Genomic DNA, 17,780 nt, shown 5'->3' on the forward strand with positions numbered 1-17,780 from the left:
TCCAATCACTGGCAAGTTCACTCCCAGATATCTAAAACACATCACTTCCTCCAGTTTTTCTCCATTCAAAGTCATGTCCCAACTTACTTGTCCATCACCCTTACTGAACCTAATAACCTTGCTCTTATTCACATTTACTTTCAACTTTCTCCTTTCACACACTTTTCCAAACTCACTCACCAACTTCTACAGTTTCTCACTCGAATCAGCCACCAGTGCTATATCATCAGTGAACAACTGACTCACTTCCCAGGCCCCCCTCATCCTAAACAGACTGCATATTCACCCCTCTCACCAAAACTCTTGCATTTACCTCCCTCACCACCCCATCCATAAACAAATTAAACAACCATAGGGACTTCACACACCCCTACAGCAGACCGATCATCAATGGAAACTAATCACTCTCCTCTCTTCCTACTCATACATATGCATTACACCCTTGATAAAAACTTCTTACTGCTTTTACCAACTTACCTCCAACACTGTGCACTCTTAAGACCTTCCACAAAGCATCTCTATCCACCCTGTCATATGCCTTCTCCAGATACATAAACACTACATACAAAGCTATCTGTTCCTCTAGATAAATCTCACACATATTATCAAAGCAAGCACCTGAACCACACATCCTCTAATACTCCTGAAACTACACTGCTCTTCTCCCATCTGATGCTCTGTACATGCCTTCATCCTCTCAATCAATACCATCCCATACAACTTCCCAGGGATACTCAACAAACTTATGCCTTTGTAGTTTGAATACTCACTTCAGGAGTAGTGCTACTCCTTCCTTTGCTCCCAAGACATTCCCAAACCACCCTTCCCCTTTACCCTTGAGGTTTGTTTCACTCAGACCCAAAACATCCATTGAATGCAACGGTGAGTAATGTGGCAGTTGACGGAATATTTGGTGTACATGGAGTGCTCAGTGTTGCAAATGGAAATGGTGAAGAGCTTGTAGTTTTGGGTGCTGAAAAAGGACTGGTGATTGGGAACATCTGGTTTAAAAAGAGCGATATACATAAGTACACATAAGTAAGTAGGAGAGATGGCCAGAGAGCGTTATTGAATTATGTGTTAATTGATAGGCGTGCGAAAGAGAGACTTTTGGATGTTAATGTCCTGAGAGGTGCAACTAGAGGAATGTCTGATCATTATCTTGTGGAGGCGAAGGTGAAGATTTGTAGAGGTTTTCAGAAAAGAGGAGAGAATGTTGGGGTGAAGAGAGTGGTGAGAGTAAGTGAGCATGGGAAGGAGCCTTGTGTGAGGAAGTAGCAGGAGAGACTGAGTACTCAATGGAAAAAGGTGAGAGCAAAGGACATAAGGGGAGTAGAGGAGAAATGGGATGTATTTAGGGAAGCAGTGATGGATTGTGCAAAAGATGCTTTTGGCATGAGAGGCGTGGGGGTGGGCAGATTAGAAAGGATAGTGAGTGGTGGGATGAAGAAGTAAGATTATTAGTGAAAGAGAAGAGAGAGGCATTTGGACGATTTTTCCAGGGAAATAGTGCAAATGACAGGAGATGCATAAAAGAAAGATAGGCAGGAGGTTAAGAGAAAGGTGCAAGAGGTGAAAAAGAGGGTAAATGAGAGTTGGGGTGAGAGAGAATCATTGAATTTTAGGGAGAATAAAATGATGTTTTGGAAGGAGGTAAACAAAGTGCGTAAGACAAGAGAACAAATGGGAACATCGGTGAAGGGGCTAATTGGGAGGTGATAAGAAGTAGTGGAGATGTGAGAAGGAGATGGAGTGAGTTTTTTGTAGGTTTTTGAATGTGTCAGATGATAGAGTGGCAGATATAGGGTGTTTGGTCGAGATGGTGTGCGAATGAGAGGGTTAGGGAGAATGATTTGGTTAACAGAGAAGAGGTAGTAAAAGCTTTGCAGAAGATGAAAGTTGGCAAGGCAGTGGGTTTGGATGGTATTGCAGTGGAATTTATTAAAAAAGGGGGTGACTGTATTGTTGACTGGTTCGTAAGGTTATTTAATGTATGTATGACTCACAGTGAGGTGCCTGAGGATTGGCGGAATGCGTGCATAGTGCCATTGTACAAAGGCAAAGGGGATAAAGGTGAGTGCTCAAATTTCAGAGGTATACGTTTGTTGAGTATTCCTGGGAAATTATATGGGAGGGCATTGGTAGAAAGGCTGAAGGCATGTACAGAGCATGAAATTGGGGAAGAGAAGTGTGGTTTCAGAAGTGGTAGAGGATGTGTGGATCACTTGTTTGCTTTGAAGAATGTATGTTAGAAATACTTAGAAAAGCAAATGGATTTATATGTTGCATTTATGGATCTGGAGAAGGCATATGATAGAGTTGAAAGAGATGTTCTGTGGAAGGTATTAAGAATGTATGGTGTGGGAGGCAAGTTATTAGAAGCAGTGAAAAGTTTTTATCGAGGATATAAGGTATGTGTTGACTGGTTGGTAAGGTTATTTAATGTATGTATGACTCATGGTGAGGTGCCTGAGGATTAGCGGAATGCGTGCATAGTGCCATTGTACAAAGGCAAAGGGGATAAGAGTGAGTGCTCAAATTACAGAGGTATAAGTTTGTTGAGCACTCCTGGTAAATTATATGGGAGGATATTGATTGAGAGGGTGAAGGTATGTACAGAGCATCAGATTGGGGAAGATCAGTGTGGTTTCAGAAGTGGTAGAGGATGTGTGGATCAGGTGTTTGCTTTGAAGAATGTATGTGAGAAATACTTAGAAAAGCAAATGGATTTGTATGTAGCATTTATGGATCTGGAGAAGGCATATGATAGAGTTGATAGAGATGCTCTGTGGAAGGTATTAAGAATATATGGTGTGGGAGGCAAGTTGTTAGAAGCAGTGAAAAGTTTTTATCGAGGATGTAAGGCATGTGTACGTGTAGGAAGAGAGGAAAGTGATTGGTTCTCAGTGAATGTAGGTTTGTGGCAGGGGTGTGTGATGTCTCCATGATTGTTTAATTTGTTTATGGATGGAGTTGTTAGGGAGGTGCATGCAAGAGTTTTGGAAAGAGGGGCAAGTATGAAGTCTGTTGGGGATGAGAGAGCTTGGGAAGTGAGTCAGTTGTTGTTCGCTGATGATACAGCGCTGGTGGCTGATTCATGTGAGAAACTGCAGAAGCTGGTGACTGAGTTTGGTAAAGTGTGTGAAAGAAGAAAGTTAAGAGTAAATGTGAATAAGAGCAAGGTTATTAGGTACAGTAGGGTTGAGGGTCAAGTCAATTGGGAGGTGAGTTTGAATGGAGAAAAACTGGAGGAAGTGAAGTGTTTTAGATATCTGGGAGTGGATCTGGCAGTGGATGGAACCATGGAAGCGGAAGTGGATCATAGGGTGGGGGAGGGGGCGAAAATTCTGGAAGCCTTGAAGAATGTGTGGAAGTCGAGAACATTATCTCGGAAAGCAAAAATGGGTATGTTTGAAGGAATAGTGGTTCCAACAATGTTGTATGGTTGCGAGGCGTGGGCTATGGATAGAGTTGTGTGCAGGAGGATGGATGTGCTGGAAATGAGATGTTTGAGGACAATGTGTGGTGTGAGGTGGTTTGATCGAGTAAGTAACGTAAGGGTAAGAGAGATGTGTGGAAATAAAAAGAGCATGGTTGAGAGAGCAGAAGAGGGTGTTTTGAAATGGTTTGGGCACATGGAGAGAATGAGTGAGGAAAGATTGACCAAGAGAATATATGTGTCGGAGGTGGAGGGAACGAGGAGAAGAGGGAGACCAAATTGGAGGTGGAAAGATGGAGTGAAAAAGATTTTGTGTGATCGGGGCCTGAACATGCAGGAGGGTGAAAGGAGGGCAAGGAATAGAGTGAATTGGGGTGGGGTTGACGTGCTGTCAGTGGATTGAATCAAGGAATGTGAAGCGTCTGGGGTAGACCATGGAAAGCTGTGTAGGTATGTATATTTGCGTGTGTGGACGTATGTATATACATGTGTATGGGGGTGGGTTGGGCCATTTCTTTCGTCTGTTTCCTTGCGCTACCTCGCAAACGTGGGAGACAGCGACAAAGCAAAAAAAAAAAAAAAATAAGGTATGTGTACGAGTAGGAAGAGAGGAAAGTGATTTGTTCTCAGTGAATGTTGGTTTGCAGCAGGGGTGCATGATGTCTCCATGGTTGTTAAATTTGTTTGTGGATGGGATTGTTAGGGAGGTGAATGCAAAAGTTTTGGAGAGAGGGGAAAGTATGCAGTGTCTTGTGGGTGAGAGAGCTTGGGAAGGGAGTCAGTTGTTGTTCGCTGATGATACAGCGCTGGTGGCTGATTCATGTGAGAAACTGCAGAAGCTGGTGACTGAGTTTGGTAAAGTGTGTGAAAGAAAGCTTAGAGTAAATGTGAATAAGAGCAAGGTTATTAGGTATAATAAGGTTGAGGGACAAGTCAGTTGGGAGGTAAGTTTGAATGGAGAAAAACTGGAGGAAGTGAAGTGTTCCAGATATCTGGGAGTGGATTTGGCAGCAGATGGAAGTGGAAGTGAGTCACAGGGTGGGTGTGGGGGCAAATGTTCTTGGAGCGTTGAATAATGTGTGGAAGTCGAGAACATTATCTCAGAAAGCAAAAATGGGTATGTTTGAAGGAATAGTGGTTCCAACAATGTTGTATGGTTGCAAGGCATGGGCTATAGATAGAGTTCTGCGGAGGAGAGTGGATATGTTGGAAATGAGATGTTTGAGGACAATATGTGGTGTGAGGTGGTTTGGTTGAGTAAGTAATGAAAGGGTAAGAGAGATGTGCGGTAAGTAAGTAACGTAAGGGTAAGAGAGATGTGTGGAAATAAAAAGAGCGTGGTTAAGAGAGCAGAAGAGGGTGTTTTGAAATGGTTTGGGCACATGGAGAGAATGAGTGAGGAAAGATTGACCAAGAGGATATATGTGTCAGAGGTGGAGGGAACGAGAAGTGGGAGACCAAATTGGAAGTGGATGGATGGAGTGAAAAAGATTTTGAGTGATCGGGGCCTGAACATTTAGGAGGGTGAAAGGCGTGCAAGGAATAGAGTGACTTGGAACAATGTGGTATACCAGGGTCGACGTTCTGTCAATGGCTTGAACCAGGGCATGTGAAGCGTCTGGGGTAAACCATGGAAAGTTTTGTGGGGCCTGGATGTGGAAAGGGAGCTGTCGTTTTGGTGCATTATACATGATAGCTAGAGACTGAGTGTGAACGAATGTTGCCTTTGTTTTCTTTTCCTAGCACTACCTCTCGCACATGCGGGGGGAGGGGGTTGTCATTTCATGTGTGGAGGGGTGGTGACGGGAACAAGTAAAGGCAGCAAGTATGAATTATGGAGACATCACACACCCCTGCCGCAAACCTACATTCACTGAGAACCAATCACTTTCCTCTCTTCCTACACGTACACATGCGTTACATCCTCGATATATATATATATATATCTTTCTTTTTCTTTTAAACTATTCGCCATTTCCCGCGTTAGCGAGGTAGCATTAAGAACAGAGGACTGGGCCTTTGAGGGAATACCCTCACCTGGCCCAATTCTCTGTTCCTTCTTTTGGAAAATTAAAAAAAAAAAAAAAAAAAAAAAAAAAAAAACGAGAGGGGAGGATTTCCAGCCCCCCGCTCCCTCCCCTTTTAGTCGCCTTCTACGACACGCAGGGAATACGTGGGAAGTATTCTTAATCCCCTATCCCCAGGGATAATATATATATATATATATATATATATACATACATACATATATATATATATAACATACAAAGCTCCATCAGCCAGGATCGAACCTGGGACCCCTTGTGCAAGAGGCAGGCATGCTAACCGCTAGGCTAAGGGACCGTATAATAGGAAACAACTATTCAAAATAATAAGTACTCAAATACCCTTTGTCTCACTATGGTGAGCAACGGGGTCTATCAGTTGTTTCCGAACAGAACACATAGCCAGCTGAAAGCGTTTTACCGAACCTGACTGTACAACGCGGAGTTATATGAATACGAATAAAGTGTATATGAATGCGCACCTTCATAGAACATACAAAGCTCCATCAGCCAGGATCGAACCTGGGACCCCTTGTGCAAGAGGCAGGCATGCTAACCGCAAGGCTAAGGGACTGTATAATAGGAAACAACTATTCGAAATACTAAGTACTCGAATACCCTTCGTCTCACTATGGTGAGCAACGGGGTCTATCGGTTGTTTCCGAACAGAACACATAGCCAGCTGAAAGCGTTTTACCGAACCTGACTGTACAACGTGGTAATATGAATACGAATAAAGTGTATATGAACGTGCATCTTCATAGAACATACAAAGCTCCATCAGCCAGGATCGAACCTGGGACCCCTTGTGCAAGAGGCAGGCATGCTAACCGCTAGGCTAAGGGACTGTATAATAGGAAACAACTATTCGAAATACTAAGTACTCGAATACCCTTCGTCTCACTATGGTGAGCAACAGGGTCTATCGGTTGTTTCCGAACAGAACACATAGCCAGCTGAAAGCGTTTTACCGAACCTGACTGTACAACGTGGAGTTATATGAATATGAATAAAGTGTATATGAACGCGCACCTTCATAGAACATACAAAGCTCCATCAGCCAGGATCGAACCTGGGACCCCTTGTGCAAGAGGCAGGCATGCTAACCGCAAGGCTAAGGGACTGTATAATAGGAAACAACTATTCGAAATACTAAGTACTCGAATACCCTTCGTCTCACTGTGTATGTTCTATGAAGGTGCGCGTTCATATACACTTTATTCGTATATATATATATATATATATATATATTTTTTTTTTTTTTTCTTTGTCGCTGTCTCCCACGTTTGCGAGGTAGCGCAAGGAAACAGACGAAAGAAATGGCCCAACCCACCCCCATACACATGTATATACATACGTCCACACACGCAAATATACATACCTACACAGCTTTCCATGGTTTACCCCAGACGCTTCACATGCCTTGATTCAATCCACTGACAGCACGTCAACCCCGGTATACCACATCGCTCCAATTCACTCTATTCCTTGCCCTCCTTTCACCCTCCTGCATGTTCAGGCCCCGATCACACAAAATCTTTTTCACTCCATCTTTCCACCTCCAATTTGGTCTCCCTCTTCTCCTCGTTCCCTCCACCTCCGACACATATATCCTCTTGGTCAATCTTTCCTCACTCATTCTCTCCATGTGCCCAAACCATGTCAAAACACCCTCTTCTGCTCTCTCAACCACGCTCTTTTTATTTCCACACATCTCTCTTACCCTTACGTTACTTACTCGATCAAACCACCTCACACCACATATTGTCCTCAAACATCTCATTTCCAGCACATCCATCCTCCTGCGCACAACTCTATCCATAGCCCACGCCTCGCAACCATACAACATTGTTGGAACCACTATTCCATCAAACATACCCATTTTTGCTTTCCGAGATAATGTTCTCGACTTCTACACATTCTTCAAGGCTCCCAGAATTTTCGCCCCCTCCCCCACCCTATGATCCACTTCCGCTTCCATGGTTCCATCCGCTGCCAGATCCACTCCCAGATATCTAAAACACTTCACTTCCTCCAGTTTTTCTCCATTCAAACTCACCTCCCAATTGACTTGACCCTCAACCCTACTGTACCTAATAACCTTGCTCTTATTCACATTTACTCTTAACTTTCTTCTTTCACACTCTTTACCAAACTCGGTCACCAGCTTCTGCAGTTTCTCGCATGAATCAGCCACCAGCGCTGTATCATCAGCGAACAACAACTGACTCACTTCCCAAGCTCTCTCATCCCCAACAGACTTCATACTTGCCCCTCCTTCCAAAACTCTTGCATTCACCTCCCTAACAACCCCATCCATAAACAAATTAAACAACCATGGAGACATCACACACCCCTGCCGCAAACCTACATTCACTGAGAACCAATCACTTTCCTCTCTTCCTACACGTACACATGCCTTACATCCTTGATAAAAACTTTTCACTGCTTCTAACAACTTGCCTCCCACACCATATATTCTTAATACCTTCCACAGAGCATCTCTATCAACTCTTATCATATGCCTTCTCCAGATCCATAAATGCTACATACAAATCCATTTGCTTTTCTAAGTATTTCTCACATACATTCTTCAAAGCAAACACCTGATCCACACATCCTCTACCACTTCTGAAACCACACTGCTCTTCCCCAATCTGATGCTCTGTACATGAATTCACCCTCTCAATCAATACCCTCCCATATAATTTACCAGGAATACTCAAAAAACTTATACCTCTGTAATTTGAGCACTCACTCTTATCCCCTTTGCCTTTGTACAATGGCACTATGCACGCATTCCGCCAATCCTCAGGCACCTCACCATGAGTCATACATACATTAAATAACCTTACCAACCAGTCAACAATACAGCCACCCCCTTTTTTAATAAATTCCACTGCAATACCATCCAAACCTGCTGCCTTGCCGGCGTTCATCTTCCGCAAAGCTTTTACTACCTCTTCTCTGTTTACCAAATCATTTTCCCTAACCCTCTCACTTTGCACACCACCTCGACCAAAACACCCTATATCTGCCACTTTATCATCAGACACATTCAACAAACCTTCAAAATACTCACTCCATCTCCTTCTCACATCACCACTACTTGTTATCACCTCCCCATTTGCGCCCTTCACTGAAGTTCCCATTTGCTCCCTTGTCTTACGCACTTTATATACCTCCTTCCAGAACATCTTTTTATTCTCCCTAAAATTTAATGATACTCTCTCACCCCAACTCTGCAGTCACATGCTAGGTCCTCATCTGGTAGGTAGTGAAGATTGGTGAGGTGAGAAATGTAAAATTTTCATATGATAAGATGTGTGCAGTCCCTATGTTATCGTATTGCATATGCCTGCCATTTGGAGATGCTCTTTATCTCAGAATAACTGAATCTGGTAACAGTTTTGTAGACCTGTAGAGAAATTATAAATTTTATAAGTAAGCAACAAGTTTTTTTTTTTTTTTTGCTTTGTCGCTGTCTCCCGCGTTTGCGAGGTAGCGCAAGGAAACAGACGAAAGAAATGGCCCAACCCACCCCCATACACATGTATATACATATGTCCACACACGCAAATATACATACCTACACAGCTTTCCATGGTTTACCCCAGACGCTTCACATGCCTTGATTCAATCCACTGACAGTACGTCAACCCCGGTATACCACATCGCTCCAATTCACTCTATTCCTTGCCCTCCTTTCACCCTCCTGCATGTTCAGGCCCCGATCACACAAAATCTTTTTCACTCCATCCTTCCACCTCCAATTTGGTCTCCCTCTTCTCCTCGTTCCCTCCACCTCCGACACATATATCCTCTTGGTCAATCTTTCCTCACTCATTCTCTCCATGTGCCCAAACCATTTCAAAACACCCTCTTCTGCTCTCTCAACCACGCTCTTTTTATTTCCACACATCTCTCTTACCCTTACGTTACTTACTCGATCAAACCACCTCACACCACACATTGTCCTCAAACATCTCATTTCCAGCACATCCATCCTCCTGCGCACAACTCTATCCATAGCCCACGCCTCGCAACCATACAACATTTTTGGAACCACTATTCCTTCAAACATACCCATTTTTGCTTTCCGAGATAATGTTCTCGACTTCCACACATTCTTCAAGGCCCCCAGAATTTTCGCCCCCTCCCCCACCCTATGATCCACTTCCACTTCCATGGTTCCATCCGCTCCCAGATCCACTCTCAGATATCTAAAACACTTCACTTCCTCCAGTTTTTCTCCATTCAGACTCACCTCCCAATTGACTTGACCCTCAACTCTACTGTACCTAATAACCTTGCTCTTATTCACATTTACTCTTAACTTTCTTCTTCCACACACTTTACCAAAGTCGGTCACCAGCTTCTGCAGTTTCTCACATGAATCAGCCACCAGCGCTGTATCATCAGCGAACAACAACTGACTCACTTCCCAAGCTCTCTCATCCCCAACAGACTTCATACTTGCCCCTCTTTCCAAAACTCTTGCATTCACCTCCCTAACAACCCCATCCATAAACAAATTAAACAACCATGGAGACATCACACACCCCTGCCGCAAACCTACATTCACTGAGAACCAATCACTTTCCTCTCTTCCTACACGTACACATGCCTTACATCCTCGATAAAAACTTTTCACTGCTTCTAACAACTTGCCTCCCACACCATATATTCTTAATACCTTCCACAGAGCATCTCTATCAACTCTATCATATGCCTTCTCCAGATCCATAAATGCTACATACAAATCCATTTGCTTTTCTAAGTATTTCTCACATACATTCTTCAAAGCAGACACCTGATCCACACATCCTCTACCACTTCTGAAACCACACTGCTCTTCCCCAATCTGATGCTCTGTACATGCCTTCACCCTCTCAATCAATACCCTCCCATATAATTTACCAGGAATACTCAACAAACTTATACCTCTGTAATTTGAGCACTCACTCTTATCCCCTTTGCCTTTGTGCAATGGCACTATGCACGCATTCCGCCAATCCTCAGGCACCTCACCATGAGTCATACATACATTAAATAACCTTACCAACCAGTCAACAATACAGTCACCTCCTTTTTTAATAAATTCCACTGCAATACCATCCAAACCTGCTGCCTTGCCGGCTTTCATCTTCCGCAAAGCTTTTACTACCTCTTCTCTGTTTACCAAATCATTTTCCCTAACCCTCTCACTTTGCACACCACCTCGACCAAAACACCCTATATCTGCCACTCTATCATCAAACACATTCGACAAACCTTCAAAAGTATTGATATATATTTGTGTGTGTGTGTGTATATGAGTGGATGGGCCGTTCTTCACATGTTTCCCTGTGGTACCTCATTGATGCGGGAAATGCTGTTCAAGTATGATAAATATAAGTGAATATATATATATATGCACACACACACACACACACATACACACACACACACACACACACACACACACACACACAGTTACATGTTTGCCAGTTACCTTTCCCATCATATTGAAGTAGCATTACATACAAACCGTGAATGGCCTTATTTACATATATCCAGTAGCTGACTTTACTGTTTATGTGAATGGTCAATTTGTGAATAAACTGATTTTGTAGGAGCTGTTGAATTTGTTGAAAAGAAAATTATTACTGAGGTAATATTTCCATTTAGAGCATCATGCAATAATGAATTTCTCTAAAGGTTAAGGTAGATGTGCCTCCTTTTTCATACTACAGTTATTTATTTTGTGGGCCTTATTTTTTTCTTCGTACTACTTTTTCCAGAGTTATAAGCTTTAGAAGTTTATCTGATATTTGGCTCCCTTGGTCTGTATTACCAGTTTTTGATTGACCCAGCTTTTTTTATTGTTACTTTGATGTGTATACAATCAACTCTTACCAATACACAAGGAAGAACTTTGTGCTTAGGAAATAGAAATGCATTTAACATTACATTTGAATTTTTAAAGAATTATAACACTTTTGACATCAAAACATGAATTTAAGAAAAATTGTTCATAGTAAACCTACCAAATGCATACAATAATGAGTGAAGACTTACTATAGTATACTCATAATTGTCCCATTTCTGTAAATAATGCAGTACTAGTATTTACTTTTTTTTGTTTGCTTCAGTTATAGATTATGAGAATGTATGTACTGTATGGAGAAATCTGTCAGTTAAGCTTTCAGATAAGTTTCAGTTGTATATTTTCCGTTTATGTTATTTCTTATACAGTAAAGCTTAATGAATTATGCAAGGGCATTGGGAAATGACACGTATTTTCCACAACACCAACAGGCATGTGTTTGACACATGATTATAGGTTTGAAACAGTGGAAGGGATTTCATTCAGTTCACCAGCTGTGATTTTATCCAAATAGTTTGAAATGCAAACATTATAGTTCATAACTAGAAGCAGAAGATGTTGAAGTAATCCGGATCAAGGAAACGTAGGTTGATGTTCTTGTCATTGCATCGACCTGACACGTGGTGTAGAAGTGTAGTATTGGTAACCAGCCACTTGATACTGCAGTCACATGCTAGGTCCTCATCTGGTAGGTAGTGAAGATTAGTGAGGTGAGAAATGTAAAATTTTCATATGATAAGATGTGTGCAGTGCCTATGTTATCGTATTGCATATGCCTGCCATTTGGAGATGCTCTTTATCTCAAAATAACCGAATCTGGTAACAGTTTTGTAGACCTATAGAGAAATTATAAATTTTATAAGTAAGCAACAAGTATTGATATTGGATGTAGATGGGGAAAAGATTTAAGGATTTTTTGTTTGTCAGGTATTATCACTGAATGGATAGCACTGAAAGAAGTATTATGATTATTACTTTTTATTTTTTAATCTAATTATTACAGTGTTCTTTATGGTTGCACAATCATCATTATTATGAAAAATTACTTTGTTATTCAGAGAACTTGATAGTTAAAAGACACTCTGCTTGATGCAGGTGGTAAATACTGAAGAACCATACACAAAACAGTTTGTGCACTAAGTTGAATTTAGGGCATCTGATATTCTTTTGATGGATTAATTACATAGACTGGTTTCATCTGATAAGTGATATAAATGTAGAAAAATCGAGGGAACTCCTGGGGTTGGTGTGGTGAGGAAGGTAAATTAAAAAGGACTTGGAGGGGGGTGTCTAGTCTTTTAAGGGTTGATAGAGAAGAAAAAGATACCTTAGTGTCCTTAATAAATGATTGATCCACTCCACCCTAAATTCCATCTCACCTGTCTGGTTGTCCATCCTCTCAAGGGTAAATAAAACAAAGCTGCAAACCACACAGCAGAGCACTCAGAGCAGTCATTGGCTGCCTGGCAACTACAAACACTCATCACCTACACAGTGTAACAGAGATCCTCCCATTATAATCCCACCTCAACATGTTTGGCTCTCAATTCTTTTTAAAAGCACTGGACCCTTTCCAGCACTTCATTATTAACCACAAAACCCTATCTACTTATCTATCTGTATCTTTGATGCCTGTTCACATCTGGAACTCCCTCAAGGGAGTGGCCATGGCTATAGAGTCTTCATAACCAGTGAACTCCAGTGCTACTTCTTTAGTGCCTTACCCTTGATAGGCTACTGGCATAGGGCAACTCTTATGCATGTTTGCAGAAGCTTCTATCTAATATTCCTACTGACTACTTCTTAATGCTCCTACCTAGTGTTCCTACCTATTACCTCTACCTAATGTTTCTACCTAATGATCCAGCCTAAATGTTTCTTCCTACTACTTCTATTTATTGCTCCTACCATTTTGCCAAAAGGGCTAGTGCAGAGTGCTCATTGCAGGAAAATCTGGTTATGAAGAATGAGCTGTGTGAGTTATGTGTTGTCAGTTATATTTGACATGGAGAGATGGCATGCTTATGGAAAGAATGCCAATAATCCCTGTGTGGGTGAGGCAGAAAGAAAAGACAGCTGCCCGGGTCAGAGGAGTGTAACTTTATAACCACTTGTGCAGGCTCAATACACAGCTGTCACTAACCTCACAGAAACCCAGGTGGGTAGTACTGGTAATATACCTCCATGGTCATTGGCTATCTACCAACCGCTACCTACCACAAACCCTAAGTAGAAGTAAATTTGTAACTTAGCCTTGCTTCAACCTTCAGCAACCTCTGCTTACAGATACCCCCCCATCACTCCCCGACAGATATAATACTGACATACACATACACACTGAAATAACATGTTAAGCACTGAACAAATCTAACTCATTCTTAAACTCCATCCCACCATACACACATCAAAAGCCTGATGTGGGTCACTTTTTCCTGTGGGACAGGGTAGTGCCAGGAATGGATGAAGGCAAGCAAGTATGAATATGTACATTTGTATTATATATGTATATGTTTATGTATGTGTATTATATTTGTGTATATGTGTATATGTGGAAGGTATTAAGAATATATGGTGTGGGAAGAAAGTTGATAGAAGCAGTTAAAAGTTTTTATCGAGGATGTATGGCATGTGTACGAGTAGGAAGAGAGGAAAGTAATTGGTTCTCAGTGAATGATGGTTTGCGGCAGGGGTGCGTGATGTCCCCATGGTTGTTTAATTTGTTTATGGATGAGGTTGTTACCGAGGTGAATGCAAGAGTTTTGGAAAGAGGGGCAAGTATGCAGTCTGTTGTGGATGAGAGAGCTTGGGAAGTGAGTCAGTTGTTGTTCACTGATGATACAGCGCTGGTGGCTGATTCGTGTAAGAAACTGCATAAGCTGGTGACTGAGTCTGGTAAAGTGTGTGAAAGAAGAAAGCTGAGAGTAAATGTGAATAAGAGCAAGGTTATTAGGTACAGTAGAGTTGAGGGACAAGTCAGTTGGGAGGTAAGTTTGAATGGAGAAAGACTGGAGGAAGTGAAGTGTTTTATATATCTGGGAGTGGATTTGGCAGCGGATGAAACCATGGAAGAGGAAGTGAATCATAGGGTGGGGGAGGGGGGTGAAAGTTCTGGGAGCGTTGAAAAATGTGTGGAAGTCGAGAACGTTGTCTTAGAAAGCAAAAATGGGTATGTTTGAAGGAATAGTGGTTCCAACAATGTTATATGCTTGCGAAGCGTGGGCTATAGATAGAGTTGTGTGGAGGAGGGTAGATGTGCTGGAAATGAGATGTTTGAGGACAATATGGGGTGTGAGGTGGTTTGATCGAGTAAGTAATGAAAGGGTAAGAGAGATGTGTGGTAATAAAAAGAGTATGGTTGAGAGAGCAGAAGAGGGTGTTTTGAAATGGTTTGGTCACTTGGAGAGAATGTGTGAGGAAAGATTGACCAAGAGGATATTGGAGGTGGAGGGAATGAGAAGTGGGAGACCAAATTGTAGGTGGAAAGATGGAGTGAAAAAGATTTTGAGTTGTCAGGGCCTGAACATGCAGGAGGGTGAAAGGCATAGAAGGAACAGAGTGAATTGGAACTATGTGGTATACTGGGGTTGACGTGGGGCATGTGAAGCGTCTGGGGTATACCATGGAAAGTTTTGTTGGGCCTGGATGTGGAAAGGGACCTGTGATTTCGGTGCATTATATATGACAGCTAGAGACAGAGTGTGAACGAATGTGGCCTTTGTTGTCTTTTCCTAGCGCTACCTCGTGCGCATGCGGGGAGAGGGGGTTGTCATATCATGTGTGGCGGGGTGGCAATGGGAATGAATAAGGGCAGACTATGAATTATGTACATGTGTATATATGTATATGTCTGTGTGTGTACATATAAGTTGAGATGTATAGGTATGTATATGTGCATGTGAGGACATGTATGTATGTACATGTGTATGTGGGTGGGTTAGGCCATTCTTTCGTCTGTTTCCTTGTGCTACCTCGCTGACATGGGAGACGGCAACAAAGTATAAGTAGAATAGTGTATATGTTGATATGTATATGCATGTATATGTGCATGAATGGACGATACTTACAGGGAAGGAGTGCAAATGACAGGGAGATGTATAAGAGAAAGTGGCAGGAGGTCAACAGGAAGGTGCAAGAGTTGAAAAAGAGGGTGAATGAGAGTTGGGATGAGAGAGTGCCTTTAAACTCTAGGGAGAATAAAAAGATGTTTTGGAAAGAGAAAAAAGTGTGTAAGACAAGAGAACAAATGGGAACATCGGTGAAAGGGGCAATAAAAAGTGGTGTTGAAGTGAGAAGGAGATAGAGTGGAGTATTTTGAAGGTTGAATGTGTTTGACAATAGAGTGGCAGATATAGGGTGTTTTGGTCGAATTGATGTGCAAAGTGAGAGAGTCAGGGAGAATGGTTTGGTAAACATAGAAGAGGTAGTGAAAGCCTTGTGGAAGATGAATGCCGGCAAGGTGCCGGGTTTGGATGGTATTGCAGTGAAATTTGTTAAAAATGGGGTGACTGTGTTGTTGATTCGTTGGTAAGGATATTCAATGTATTTATGGTTCATGGTGAAGTGCCTGAGGATTGGCGGAATGCATGCATAGTGCCATTGTACAGTGGCAAAGGGGATAAAGGTGAGTGCTCAAATTAGGGAGCTATAAGTTTAAGTATTCCTGGGGAAATTATATGGGAGGGTATTGATTGAGAGGGTAGAGGCATATACAGAGCATCAGATTGGGGATGAGCAGTGTGGCTTCAGAAGTGGTAGAGGATGTGTGGATCAGGTGTTTGTTTTGAAGAATGTATTTGAGAAATGCTTAGAAAAAGATAGATTTGTATGTAGCATTTATGGATCTGGAGAAGGCATACGACAGAGCTGATAGAGATGCTGTGTGGAAGATATTAAGAGTATATGGTGTGGGAGGTAAGTTGCTAGAAGCAGTGAAAAGTTTTTATTGAGGCTGTAAGGCATGTGTGTGAGTTGGAAAAGAGGAAAGTGATTGGTTCCCTGTGAATGTCAGTTTTCGGCAGGGGTGTGTGACGTTTTCCATGGTTGCTTAATTTGTTTATGGATGAGGTTGTTAGGGAGGTGAATGCGAGCGTTTTGGAGAGAGGGGCAAGTATGCAGTCTGTTATTGATGAGAATGCTTGGGAAGTGAGTCAGTTGTTGTTCACTGATGATACAGTGCTGGTGGGTGATTCGGGTGAGAAACTGCAGAAGTTGGTGACTGAGTTTGGTAAAGTGTATGGAAAAAGAAGTCTGAGAGTGAATGTGAATAAGAGCATGGTAATAAGGTTCTGTAGGGTTGAGGGACAAGTTAATTGTGAAGTAAGTTTGAATGGAGAAAAACTGGAGGAAGTGAAGTGCTTTAGATATCTGGGCGTGGATTTAGTAGTGAATGGAACCATGGAAGCAGAAGTGAGTAATAGGGTAGGGGAGGGGGCGAAGGTTCTGGGAGCATTGATGAATGTGTGGAAGGCGAGAACGTTATCTCGGAGAGCAAAAATGGATATGTTTGAAGGAATAGTGGTTCCAACAATGTTATATGGTTGCGAGGCATGGGCTATAGATAGGGTTGTGCAGAGGAGGGTTGATGTGTTGGAAATGAGATGTTTGAGGACAGTGTGTGATGTGAGGTCGTTTGATTGAGTCATTAATGAAAGGGTAAAAGAGATGTGTGATGATAAAAAGAGTGTGGTTGAGAGAGCAGAAGAGGGTGTATTGAAATGATTTGGTCACATGGAGAAGATGAGTGAAGAAAGATTGACAAAGAGGATATATGTGTCGGAGGTGGAGGGAATGAGGAGAAGTGGGAGACCAAATTGGAGGTGGAAGGATGGAGTGAAAAAGATTTTGAGCAGTCGGGGCCTAAATATCCGGGAGGGTGAAAGGCATGCAAGGAATAGAGTGCATTGGAATGATGTGGTATACCAGGGTCAACATGCTGTCAATGGATTGAACCAGAGCATGTGAAGCATCTGGGGGAAACCATTGAAATTTTGTGGGGCCTGGATGTGGAAAGGGAGCTGTGGATTTGGTTCATTACACATAATAGCTAGAGTCTGATTGTGAACGAATCTGTCTTTTGTTGTCTTTCCTGGTGCTACCTTGTGTGCATGTGCTGGGGGAGGGGGGGATGCCATTTCATGTGTGGTGGGGTGTCAATGGGAATGGATAAAGGCAGCAAGTATGAATATGTACATGTATGTATATGTATGTGTATGTGTATGTATGTATACTATGTATGTATACGTTGAAATGTATTGGTATGTATATGTGCATGTGTGGGCATGTATGTATATACATGTGTATGTGAGTTCGTTGGGCCATTTTTTTGTCTATTTCCTTGCGCTACCTTGCTGATGCGGGAGACAGCGACAAAGTATAATGAATTAATCTGAATAATATATATATATATATATATATATATATATATATA

At 42.1% G+C, this 17,780-nt stretch overlaps 2 protein-coding genes across 2 annotated transcripts in view; one reads left to right on the plus strand and one right to left on the minus strand.

Moving 5' to 3' along the window:
• shtd (anaphase promoting complex subunit 1) overlaps positions 1 to 17,780 on the plus strand; it is a 596,397-nt gene that overhangs the window by 326,310 nt on the left and 252,307 nt on the right. The gene's annotated exons all lie outside the window — the stretch shown is intronic.
• Positions 11,412 to 17,780, minus strand: part of LOC139755177 (oplophorus-luciferin 2-monooxygenase non-catalytic subunit-like) — a 25,625-nt gene continuing 19,256 nt past the window's right edge. Inside the window, exon 2 of the mRNA XM_071673347.1 lies at positions 11,412 to 12,080. Within this exon, the coding sequence (XP_071529448.1) occupies positions 11,896 to 12,080 (185 nt within the window). The 3' untranslated portion in view covers positions 11,412 to 11,895. The remainder of the gene's footprint in view (positions 12,081 to 17,780) is intronic.

The sequence above is a fragment of the Panulirus ornatus genome, chromosome 18 (assembly GCF_036320965.1).
Source record: "Panulirus ornatus isolate Po-2019 chromosome 18, ASM3632096v1, whole genome shotgun sequence".
Taxonomy (NCBI): Eukaryota; Metazoa; Arthropoda; class Malacostraca; order Decapoda; family Palinuridae; genus Panulirus; species Panulirus ornatus.